Below are 12,536 nucleotides of genomic sequence, written 5' to 3' on the forward strand. Positions count from 1 at the left end.
TCTGATAGTTTATATATCAATGATGAAATATTAACATTGTAACACATGCCAATACGGCCTTTTTAGTTTACTAAATTGCAATTTTAAATTTTGCGCGAAGTATCCTGTTGAAAATGTTGCGGTATGATGGAGCGTAGGATGACGCGTGCGCGTGACGTCATGGATTGTAGCGGACATTTTGTTCCAGCCTAATCGCATAATTACACAGTATTCTGGACATCTGTGTTGCTGAATCTTTTACAATTTGTTCAATTAATAATGGAGACGTCAAAGAAGAAAGACGTAGGTGGGAAGCGGTGTATTGCGGCCGCTTTTAGCAACACAAACATAGCCGGTGTTTCCTTGTTTACATTCCCGAAAGATGACGGTGAAGCTTTACTATGGAACAGAGCGGTCAAGCGAACATGGTTCCATACCACATGTCAACCGGCAGGTTTCGGTGAGAAAATGGTGATAATAAGTCGGCTCTTTCCGCAGACATGAGCGGAGAGCTTGAGTCGTTCCTCATGCACCTGTCAAAGAGGCAGCTGCAGACTTTCTTGCCTCCTCCCACCGGCCGCCCACGACCGTCGGATACTTCCACGGAGGAGGAGGGAAAAAATATATATCTCAGCCCGGCCCCAACGGCTGCCTTTGCTTCGCCTTGTCGAGAAACGTGGATTCCCTCAGAGACACTGGCGTTCACCACACCCATGGCCACACCCCTCCGACTTTCACTAAAACACTAGTAACACAATAAGCAGATAAGGGATTTTCCACAATGATCCTAGTAAATTTGTCTAATAACATCTGAAGCGCTCTGCCGTCTATTTTTTTTTTCCCCCTAGTCCTTCACTCTCACTTTCCTCATCCACGAATCTTTCATCCTCGCTCAAATTAATGGGGAAATCGTCGCTTTCTCGGTCCGAATCGCTCTCGCCGCTGGTGGGCATGATTATAAACAATGTGCGGATGTGAGGAGCTCCACAACCCGTGACGTCACGCGCACATCGTCTGCTACTTCCGGTACAGGCAAGGCTTTTTTATTAGCGACCAAAAGTTGCGAACTTTATCATGGATGTTCTCTACTAAATCCTTTCAGCAAAAATATGGCAATATTGCGAAATGATCAAGTATGACACATAGAATGGACCTGCTATCCCCCGTTTAAATAAGATAATCTCATTTCAGTAGGCCTTTAATACACTTCTCTCACCTAGGAGTGACTTTTCCTGCTGGAGACCAGCCGGGCCTTTAAGGACAGAACCCCCCGGACAGGCCGGAGAGAACCACAGCCCCGAGCATCACCTGGATGGAGAGTTGCAGAAGGGCAGCAGTAGGAGGGCGACGCTGGACAAGGGCACCACGGTGTGGGCTCTTCTCCAGCCGCGGTCGCCTGCCTTGGCGAGGAGGAGAGCGGGCATTATTGGCGTTAGCTGGGCAAGGAGGTTATAAATCATGTAGAAGTCCGATATGGTCTTTTGTTGCTCCTCCTCCCGGTAGATGGTGGTGTCCGTGCCGGGGTAGCTCGTGTTGAAACGGAATACAATGATTTGCAAATCCTTTTCAACCCATTTTCAATTAAATGCACTACAAAGACAAGACATTTGATGTTCAAACTCATAAACTTTATTATTTTTTGCAAATAATAATCAACTCAGAATTTCATGGCTGCAACACGTGCCAAAGTAGTTGGGAAAGGGCATGTTCACCACTGTGTTACATCACCTTTTCTTTTAACAACACTCAATAAACGTTTGGGAACTGAGGAAACTAATTGTTGAAGCTTTGAAAGTGGAATTCTTTCCCATTCTTGTTTTATTTAGAGCTTCAGTCGTTCAACAGTCCGGGGTCTCCGCTGTCGTATTTTACGCTTCATAATGCGCCACACATTTTTGATGGGAGACAGGTCTGGACTGCAGGCGGGCCAGGAAAGTACCCGCACTCTTTTACTACGAAGCCACGCTGTTGCAACAAATAAAGAAGGAGGAGTACGATCTTGGGGAAGAGCGTGGTGCAGGACTGTACGAAGAGTGTACAGTGGCCATGTCTCTCCTCCGATCGAAGTCCAAATTTAATTCTGTCTGTTCTATTCTTTGCCTTTGGTTTTGTTTAATAGATGTCGTCAGTGTTTGAACCTGACAATGTTATTTTTGAAATATTTCATGATGTAGTGACTTACTTATTTCATGATTCAAGTAATTATTTAATGATTCTCTTAAATATTTTATTTTCAATCATTTCAAGATTTCAATATATGTTTCATAATTTAGTAATTTAATTTTTAAATGAAAATTTTAATCCATCCATCCATTTTCTACCGCTTATTCCCTTTCGGGGTCACAGGGGGCGCTGGTTGATTGGCAACACTAAATTGGCCTTAGTGTGTGAATGTGAGTGTGAGTGTTGTCTGTCTATCTGTGTTGGCCCTGCGATGAGGTGGCGACTTGTCCAGGGTGTACCCCGCCTTCCGCCCGATTGTAGCTGAGATAGGCGCCAGCGCCCCCCGTGAACATTTTAATGATTTATTTATTTCAAAAATAAATCATTCGACCTTGAAAAAATATTTAAATCTTAAAAAATAATCCATCCGTCCATTTTTTACCGCTTGTCCTTAAAAAAGAATTGTTTCGTTAAATAAATAAATCATGAACTTTTTATATTGTTGCTCCTTTGGGCAAATGCAACTCCTCAGATGTTCCTCACTTTGGTTTTGGTTTTGCTGGAAGAGATAAATCAATGACCTCACGCTCTTTTGGTTCTACTTTAACAAGAGTGTTAGGTTAACTTTCAGTTTCGATCTCCGCCATTGAAAACATTGACAAATATTAACATACACTGCTCTAAAAGGGGCTTGTATTGCAATGCAGTATTAGAAAGACCCACTCAATAGGATCGATAACACATCGATCAAGAAATCATGACACAAAATAAGACACTCCATTATTTTCCAGGTTTTTGTATTTAATGAGAAAATATTTATAATATGTAAAAGAAGCGAATAACTGAGCCGTACATGTTCTGTAACACAATATGAAGTGGTTAACGCAGGAAGTTATACATCCTGTCCTCACAAATGCTAACCAAGCTACATTGCAATGATAAATACATCTTCTCTGCATCAACAATCCAAACAACAACAATGGTGTTCATCAACAACCCAAACAACAACAATGGTGTTCATCAAAGTCTTGGACAGTTTGGGACACAACAAAGAAAGGTAGAAGCTTTACTTCCTTAATAAACTTTACTTCCTTAATAAACTACAACGCCTGTGGAGCTTGTTTGCATATAGGAAAGTAGAATATTCCACGTCAACACAGCAATAAAAAATATTTCCCACGCTGATTTACTGCAGTATTTCTTTGTCCTGTTACTGACTAGGCTTGTTGGACCTTCTCATAAGAATGTACTCCCCATGTTGTATATCAGTAAATGTGATCAATACTACCCATGTTGTATATCAGTAAATGTAATTAATACTACCCATGTTGTATATGATCGAATGTGATTAATGCTCCCCATTTTGTATATGATCAAATGTGATTAATACTCCCCATGTTGTACATGATCGAATGTAATTAATACTCTCCATGTTGTACATGATCAAATTTAATTAATACTCCACGTTGTATTTGATCAAATGTGATTAATACTCCCTATGTTGTATATGATCAAATGTGATTAATAATCCCCATGTTGTATATGATCAAATGTAATTAATACTCCCCATGTTGTACATGATCAAATGTAATTAATACTCTCCATGTTGTATATGATCAAATGTGATTAATACTCCCCATGTTGTACATGATCGAATGTAATTAATACTCCCCATTTTGTATATGATCAAATGTGATTAATACTCCCCATGTTGTACATGATCGAATGTAATTAATACTCTCCATGTTGTACATGATCAAATTTAATTAATACTCCACGTTGTATATGATCAAATGTGATTAATACTCCCTATGTTGTATATGATCAAATGTGATTAATAATCCCCATGTTGTATATGATCAAATGTAATTAATACTCCCCATGTTGTGCATGATCAAATGTAATTAATACTCTCCATGTTGTACGTGATCAAATTTAACTAATACTCCACGTTGTATTTGATCAAATGTGATTAATACTCCCTATGTTGTTTATGATCAAATGTGATTAATTCTCCCCATGTTGTTTATGATCAAATGTAATTAATACTCTCCATGTTGTACATGATCGAATGTAATTAATACTCTCCATGTTGTACATGATCAAATTTAATTAATACTCCATGTTGTATATGATCAAATGTGATTAATAATCCCCATGTTGTATATGATCAAATGTAATTAATACTCCCCATGTTGTGCATGATCAAATGTAATTAATACTCTCCATGTTGTACATGATCAAATTTAACTAATACTCCACGTTGTATTTGATCAAATGTGATTAATACTCCCTATGTTGTTTATGATCAAATGTGATTAATTCTCCCCATGTTGTGCATGATCAAATGTAATTAATACTCTCCATGTTGTACATGATCAAATTTAACTAATACTCCACGTTGTATTTGATCAAATGTGATTAATACTCCCTATGTTGTTTATGATCAAATGTGATTAATTCTCCCCATGTTGTATACCATCAAATGTAATTAATACTCCCCATGTTGTACATGAACAAATGTAATTGATACTCCCCATGTTGTTTTGGATCAAATGTAATTAATATTCCCCATGTTGTATATGATCAAATGTAATTAATACTCCCCATGTTGTACATGATCAAATATAATTAATACTCCCCATGTTGAATACGATCAAATGTAATTATACTCCCCATGTTGTACATGAACAAATGTAATTGATACTCTCCATGTTGTATATGATCAAATTTAATTAATACTCCCCATGTTGTACATGATCAAATATAATTAATACTCCCCATGTTGTATATGATCAAATGTAATTAATACTCCCCATGTTGTACATGATCAAATGTAATTAATAATATCCATGTTGTACATGATCAAATGAAATTAATACTCCCCATGTTGTATTTGATCAAATGTGAATCAAAACAATCACGGGGACTTCGGCTTTTGTTGTTTTGATCAAACATTTTGAGTGAATGGCGACAAACACAATGTGTGCCATCCTCACTGACCTGAGGTCAGTGCCAAGCTGAAGGACACTTGGACAAGACACATTGGTGACTTTTGCTTTCACTTTCACCATCCTCCTGACATTCTCACGCTGGGTAGAAGAGTAGAAAAATGCTGCTTTGTGTTCTACTTTGAATGTCAATCTGCTTTGACACTCATTCCACATTCACACACCAATGAAATAACTGCTGAATAATAGTTTTACAAACCCCGTTTCCATATGAGTTGGGAAATTGTGTTGGATGTAAATATAAACGGAATACAATGATTTGCAAATCCTTTTCAACCCATATCCTGTTGAATGCACTACAAAGACAAGATATTTGATGTTCAAACTCAAACTTTATTTTTTTTTGCAAATAATAATTAACTTAGAATTTCATGGCTGCAACACGTGCCAAAGTAGTTGGGAAAGGGCATGTTCACCACTGTGTTGTATCACCTTTTCTTTTAACAACACTCAATAAACGTTTGGGAACTGAGGAAACTAAATGTTGAAGCTTTGAAAGTGGAATTATTTCCCATTCTTGTTTTATGTAGAGCTTCAGTCGTTCAACAGTCCGGGGTCTCCGCTGTCGTATTTTACACTTCATAATGCACCACACATTTTCGATGGGAGACAGGTCTGGACTCCAGGCGGGCCAGGAAAGTACCTGCACTCTTTTTTTACAAAGCCACGCTGTTGTAACACGTGCTGAATGTGGCTTGGCATTGTCTTGCTGAAATAAGCAGGGGCGTCCATGAATAAGACGGCGCTTAGATGGCAGTATATGTTGTTCCAAAACCTGTATGTACCTTTCAGCATTAATGGTGCCTTCACAGATGTGTAAGTTACCCGTGCCTTGGGCACTAATGCACCCCCATACCATCACAGATGCTGGCTTTTGAACTTTGCATCGATAACAGTCTGGACGGTTCCCTTCCCCCTTGGTCCGGGTAACACGATGTCGAATATTTCCACAAACTAATTGAAATGTGGACTCATCAGACCACAGAACACTTTTTCACTTTGCATCAGTCCATCTTAGATGATCTCGGGGCTCAGAGAAGCCGGCGGCGTTTCTGGATGTTGTTGATAAATGGCTTTCGCTTTGCATAGTAGAGCTTTAACTGTATTTAGTGACAGTGGTTTTCTGAAGTGTTCCTGAGCCCATGTGGTGATATCCTTTAGAGATTGATGTCGGTTTTTGATACAGTGCTGTCTGAGGCATCAAAGGTCACGGTCATTCAATGTTGGTTTCCAGCCATGCCGCTTATGTGGAGTGATTTCTCCAGATTCTCTGAACATTTTGATGATATTATGGACCGCAGATGTTGAAATCCCTAAATTTCTAGCAATTGCACTTTGAGAAACGTTGTTCTTAAACTGTTTGACTATTTGCTCACGCAGTTGTGGACAAAGCGGTGTACCTCGCCCCATGCTTTCTTGTGAAAGACTGAGCATTTTTTGGGAAGCTGTTTTTATACCCAATCATGGCACCCACCTGTTCCCAATTAGTCTGCACACCTGTGGGATGTTCCAAATAAGTGTTTGATGAGCATTCCTCAACTTTATCAGTATTTTTGCCACCTTTCCCAACTTCTTTGTCACGTGTTGCTGGCATCAAATTCGAAAGTTAATGATTATTTGCAAGAAAAAACATGTTTATCAGTTTGAACATACAATATATGTTGACTTTGTAGCATATTCAATTGAATATGGGTTGAAAAGGATTTGCAAATCATTGTATTCTGTTTATATTTACATCTAACACAATTTCCCAACTCATATGGAAACGGGGTTTGTAAATAGGCAGACTCACAACTTTTCTGTGGTCACATGAGCACACAAGAATACATGGGAATATGTCAAAGACAGTATAATAACCTTGGAGTATATATATATATATATATATATATATATATATATATATATGTATATATATATGCACGCACCAACACAACACGCGGTCAGCAGTCCTTCCTGTTAAACCTCACTCAGCAGGGAAAACCGACTCCTTAGTCACATGTTGTACTCATCATCACTAACCTATACATTATTAGCAGTGTGGAATAGACTCACGCAGTCTTTAAGTTGACCTAGAGTGGTAATTGTTTTTCTTGGCGACACCTAGTGGCTAAAATAATTCATTAAGTTAAGGTCAAAATGCTGTAAATTGAATGATGCGGACACATTTGTTATTGAATACTCTAAGCAATATGCAACTGTGTTTATATTGTTGTGATGTCATCTAGAGACAGCGCCCTCTGGTGAGGAGACAGGAGTGTGACTATTAGTGATTATTGACAATTGTAACTGACTAAAGATGACATCATCACAAGTGTCATGGAAATACAACATGTTGCATGACTACAGATGTCATCATCACAGGTGTCATGGAGATACAACATGTTGCATGACTACAGATGACATCATCACAGGTGTCATGGAGATACAACATGTTGCATGACTACAGATGACATCATCACACGTGTCATGGAGATCTAACATGATGCATGACTCACGATGACATCATCACAGGTGTCATGGAGATACAACATGTTGCATGACTACAGATGACATCATCACACGTGTCATGGAGATCTAACATGATGCATGACTCACGATGACATCATCACAGGTGTCATGGAGATACAACATGTTGCATGACTACCATCATCACAGGTGTCATGGAGATACAACATGTTGCATGACTACAGATGACATCATCACAGGTGTCATGGAGATACAACATGTTGCATGACTACAGATGACATCATCACAGGTGTCATGGAGATGCACCATGTTGCATGACTACAGATGACATCATCATACGTGTCATGGAGATACAACATTTTGCATGACTACAGATGACATCATCACAGGTGTCATGGAGATACAACATGTTGCATGAGCCTAACTCACTCACTCACTCACTCACTCACTCATTCCAAGGATGATTGACAGTCCAAGTCCCTGTGAATACTTTGCAAGTCCTTCAAGCGTCTCTTGCATCACCTGCTGCTTATCTGACGTACTCGCTACAAACTGTTGACACCTTCACCATCCAACTGAGGTCATGTGATCATCATCATCAATAAATACTCTTTCCTCCATTCCTTCTTTACTCCTCCTCTTCTTCTTCTTCTTCTTCTTCTTCTTCTTGTCCATCCTCATTGGCATAGATGCCTGCTTCCCACTTCACCGCCATGTCACTTTTCCTCCTGGTCACACGGGTGGCCTCCAACACCTGCAACATCCAACATGACATCCATCATTGTCACGTCCATATATTTTCTTCCGTTTCCATATGAGTTGGGAAATTGTGTTGGATGTAAATATAAACGGAATACAATAATTTGCAAATCATTTTCAACCCATATTCAGTTGAATATGCTACAAAGACAACATATTTGATGTTCAAACTGATAAACTTTTTTTGTTTTGCAAATAATCATTAACTTTAGAATTTGATGCCAGCAACACGTGACAAAGACGTTGGGAAAGGTGGCAATAAATACTGATAAAGTTGAGGAATGCTCATCAAACACTTATATGGAACATCCCACAGGTGTGCAGGCTAATTGGGAACAGGTGGGTGCCATGATTGGGTATAAAAGCAGCTTCCATGAAATGCCAAGTAATTCACAAACAAGGATGGGGTGAGCAAATTGTCGAACAGTTTTAGAACAACATTTCTCAACGAGTTATTGCAAAGAATTTAGGGATTTTACCATTTACGGTCCGAAAAATCATCAAAAAGTTCAAAGAATCTGGAGAAATCACTGCACGTAAGTGATTATATAACGGACTTTTGATTCCTCAGGCGGTACTGCATTAAAACTGACATCAGTGTGTAAAGGATATCACCACATGGGCTCAGGAACACTTCATAAAACCACTGTCAGTAACTACAGTTGGTCGCTACATCTCTAAGTGCAAGTTAAAACTCTACCATGCAAAGCCAAACCCATTTATCAACAATATCCTGAAACGCCGCCGGCTTGGCCGGGCCCGAGCTCACTTAAGATGGACTGATGCAAAGTAGAAAAATGTTCTGTGGTCTGACGAGTCCACATTTCAAATTATATTTGGAAACAAAGGACGTGGTGTCCTCCAGAACAAAGAGGAAAATAACCATCTGGATTGTTATAGGCGCATAGTTCAAAAGCCAGCATCTGTGATGGTATGGGGGTGTATTAGTGCCCAAGGCATGGGTAACTTACACATCTGTGAAGGCACCATTAATGCTGAAAGGTCCATACAGGTTTTGGAGCAACATATGTTGTCATCCAAGCAACGTTATCATGGACACCCCTGCTTATTTCAGCAAGACAAGTGTTACAACAGCGTGGCGTCGTAAAAAAAGAGTGCGGTTACTTTCCTGGCCCGCCTGCAGTCCAGACCTGTCTCCCATCGAAAATGTGTGGCGCATTATGAAGCGTAAAATACGACAGCGGACTGTTGAACGACTGAAACTCTATATAAAACAAGAATGGGAAAGAATTCCACTTTCCAAGTTGCAACAATTAGTTTCCTCAGTTCCCAAACCTTTATTGAGTGTTGTTAAAAGAAAAGGTTATGTAACACAGTGGTGAACATGCCCTTTCCCAACTACTTTGGCACATGTTGCAGCCATGAAATTCAAAGTTAATTATTATTTGCAAAAAAAATAGCGTTTTTGAGTTTAAACATCAAATATATTGTCTTTGTAGTGCATTCAACTGAATATGGATTGAAAATGATTTGCAAATCATTGTATTCCGTTTATATTTACATCTAACACAATTTCCCAACTCAAATGGAAATGGGGTTTGTAGAAGTGGTTTTAGTGATGGCTGCAAGGTGACATACTAAAGTTAAACTGCATGCAATTCTTCCGTCAACACTGAAAGAAGAAATACATTTAGCCAAAAAGATCTATTGACACACGTTATTTGGCGGGCCAGATTTGGCCCCCAGGCCTTGAGTTTGACACCTTTGTTCTAGAACATCAAATTGATTGTCATTTTGTGTCAGTACTTTGCAAAGTGGAGTGTTTTTATTGCTGTGTTCTAGGACTACAGTTGCATCAACAAAGGAAGTACACAGGTGGTCCTCGTCTCATCACATACTTCTCTCTGGTCATGAACACACTCCCATTCATTATTTATGATCTGGTACAAGAAAATTATGTGCTGTGCTTCCATCTGCATGCACAAGAGTAGTATTTGACCATAAAGCCCCTTCGTCATCACCTCTGGTGGCAGTGTGCCAAAGAAAAGTCAAGTCCAAGTAGAAAAAGTATTGAATGGTTGGAGGTGCTTGCTTTAAACCATCGTTAGCCCACTGCTCTCGTTAGTCATGCAATAACACTCCCAGGGAGGAGGACCACAAGGACCAAAGTGAGGACTTATTCATATCAATCAATCAATCAATCAATCAAAGTTGACTTATGTAGCCCTAAGTCTTTGTACTTGAAATGACCTACATGACTTTCCACTTACACCTGGATGTGTTGTAGAACCAGGACCACCTGTACACTCGCCACAGTGCACGGGTCGGAGGGGTCAAAGGTCATACACACACACACACACACACACACACACACACACACACACACACACACACACACACACACACACACACACACACACACTTGTGTATGAGCACACAGACCTGGAACAGTCACCTTTCTTAATTTAAGATTGAGTTTAAAGCAAATAAAAGGCAAAAGGTTAAAGTACTTAAAAATACAACAAAAACACATGTTTACTATTTTTGTTGTAAATAAACTTTCTATCTTCTTTATTTTGCCACAACTTTAAAGAGGCTAAGAATGCAACTTTATATTTGTAATAATTATAATAATAAAAATGGCCAATAGACATGACCCAGGTCTGCCATTAAAGAAAAGGTTGGGGTCAGAGGTCAGAGGTTACCTCATTAGCCAGCAACAAACGGGCGTACTGAGCGAGCAGCAGGAGAGAAGCAACAACACATAGTCAGGACATAGTCAGTACATAGTAAGGACATAGTCAGTACATAGTCAGTACAAAGTCATACATAGTCAGTACATAGTCAGTACAAAGTCAAACATAGTCAGTACATAGTCAGTGCAAAGTCAGTACATAGTCAGGACATAGTCACGACATAGTCAGGACATAGTCAGGACATAGTCACGGCATAGTCAGTACATAGTCACGACATAGTCAGGACATAGTCAGGACATAGTCACGGCATAGTCAGTACATAGTCAGTACATAGTCAGTACAAAGTCAAACATAGTCAGGACATAGTCAGTACATAGTCACGACATAGTAAGGACATAGTCAGTACATAGTCACGACATAGTAAGGGCATAGTCAGTACATAGTCAGTACAAAGTCAAACATAGTCAGGACATAGTCAGGACATAGTCAGTACATAGTCAGTGCAAAGTCAGGACATAGTCAGGACATAGTCAGGACATAGTCAGTACAAAGTCAGTACATAGTCAGGACATAGTCAGTACAAAGTCCGGACAAAGTCAGTACATAGTCAGTACAAAGTCAGGACATAGTCAGTACATAGTCAGGACATAGTCAGTACAACGTCAGGATATAGTCAGGACATAGTCAGTACAAAGTCAGGACATAGCCAGTACATAGTCAGGACATATTCAGTACAAAGTCAGTACATAGTCAGGACATAGTCAGTACAAAGTCCGGACAAAGTCAGTACATAGTCAGTACAAAGTCAGGACATAGTCAGTACATAGTCAGGACATAGTCAGTACAACGTCAGGATATAGTCAGGACATAGTCAGTACAAAGTCAGGACATAGCCAGTACATAGTCAGGACATAGTCAGTACAAAGTCAGGATATAGTCAGGACATAGTCAGTACAAAGTCAGGACATAGTCAGTACATAGTCAGGACATAGTCAGTACAAAGTCAGGATATAGTCAGGACATAGTCAGTACAAAGTTAGGACATAGTACATAGGCAGTGCAAAGTCAGGACATAGTCAGGGCATAGTCAGGGCATAGTCAGGACATAGTCAGTACAAAGTCAGTACATAGTCAGGACATAGTCAGTACAAAGTCCGGACATAGTCAGTACATAGTCAGTACAAAGTCAGGACATAGTCAGGACATAGTCAGTACAAAGTCAGGATATAGTCAGGACATAGTCAGTACAAAGTTAGGACATAGTCAGTGCATAGTCAGGACACATTCAGGACATAGTCACTACAAACTTAGGACATAGTCAGTACATAGTCAGGACATAGTCAGCACATAGTCTTTACATAGTCAGGACATATTCGGGACATAGTCAGTACATAGTCAGGACATAAGCAGGACATAGTCAGTACAAAGTTAGGACATAGTCAGTACATAGTCACGACATAGTCAGTACATAGTCTTTACATAGTCAAGACAAAGTCAGGAC

At 39.5% G+C, this 12,536-nt stretch overlaps 1 protein-coding gene across 5 annotated transcripts in view; it reads right to left on the reverse strand.

Moving 5' to 3' along the window:
- Positions 1-2,922: 2,922 nt before the first annotated feature.
- LOC133536444 (PALM2-AKAP2 fusion protein) overlaps positions 2,923-12,536 on the reverse strand; it is a 225,984-nt gene continuing 216,370 nt past the window's right edge. For 4 of the 5 annotated variants that reach the window (XM_061876971.1, XM_061876969.1, XM_061876968.1 and 1 more), the window contains 2 exons: positions 11,045-11,071; positions 2,923-8,373 (listed from right to left, as the gene is read on the reverse strand). In XM_061876971.1, coding sequence (XP_061732955.1) covers positions 8,248-8,373; positions 11,045-11,071 — 153 coding nt within the window. In that variant the 3' untranslated portion in view covers positions 2,923-8,247. The remainder of the gene's footprint in view (positions 8,374-11,044; positions 11,072-12,536) is intronic. The other variant, XM_061876970.1, reaches the window with a different exon arrangement.

This window comes from Nerophis ophidion, linkage group LG17 (genome assembly GCF_033978795.1).
Source record: "Nerophis ophidion isolate RoL-2023_Sa linkage group LG17, RoL_Noph_v1.0, whole genome shotgun sequence".
NCBI lineage: Eukaryota > Metazoa > Chordata > Actinopteri > Syngnathiformes > Syngnathidae > Nerophis > Nerophis ophidion.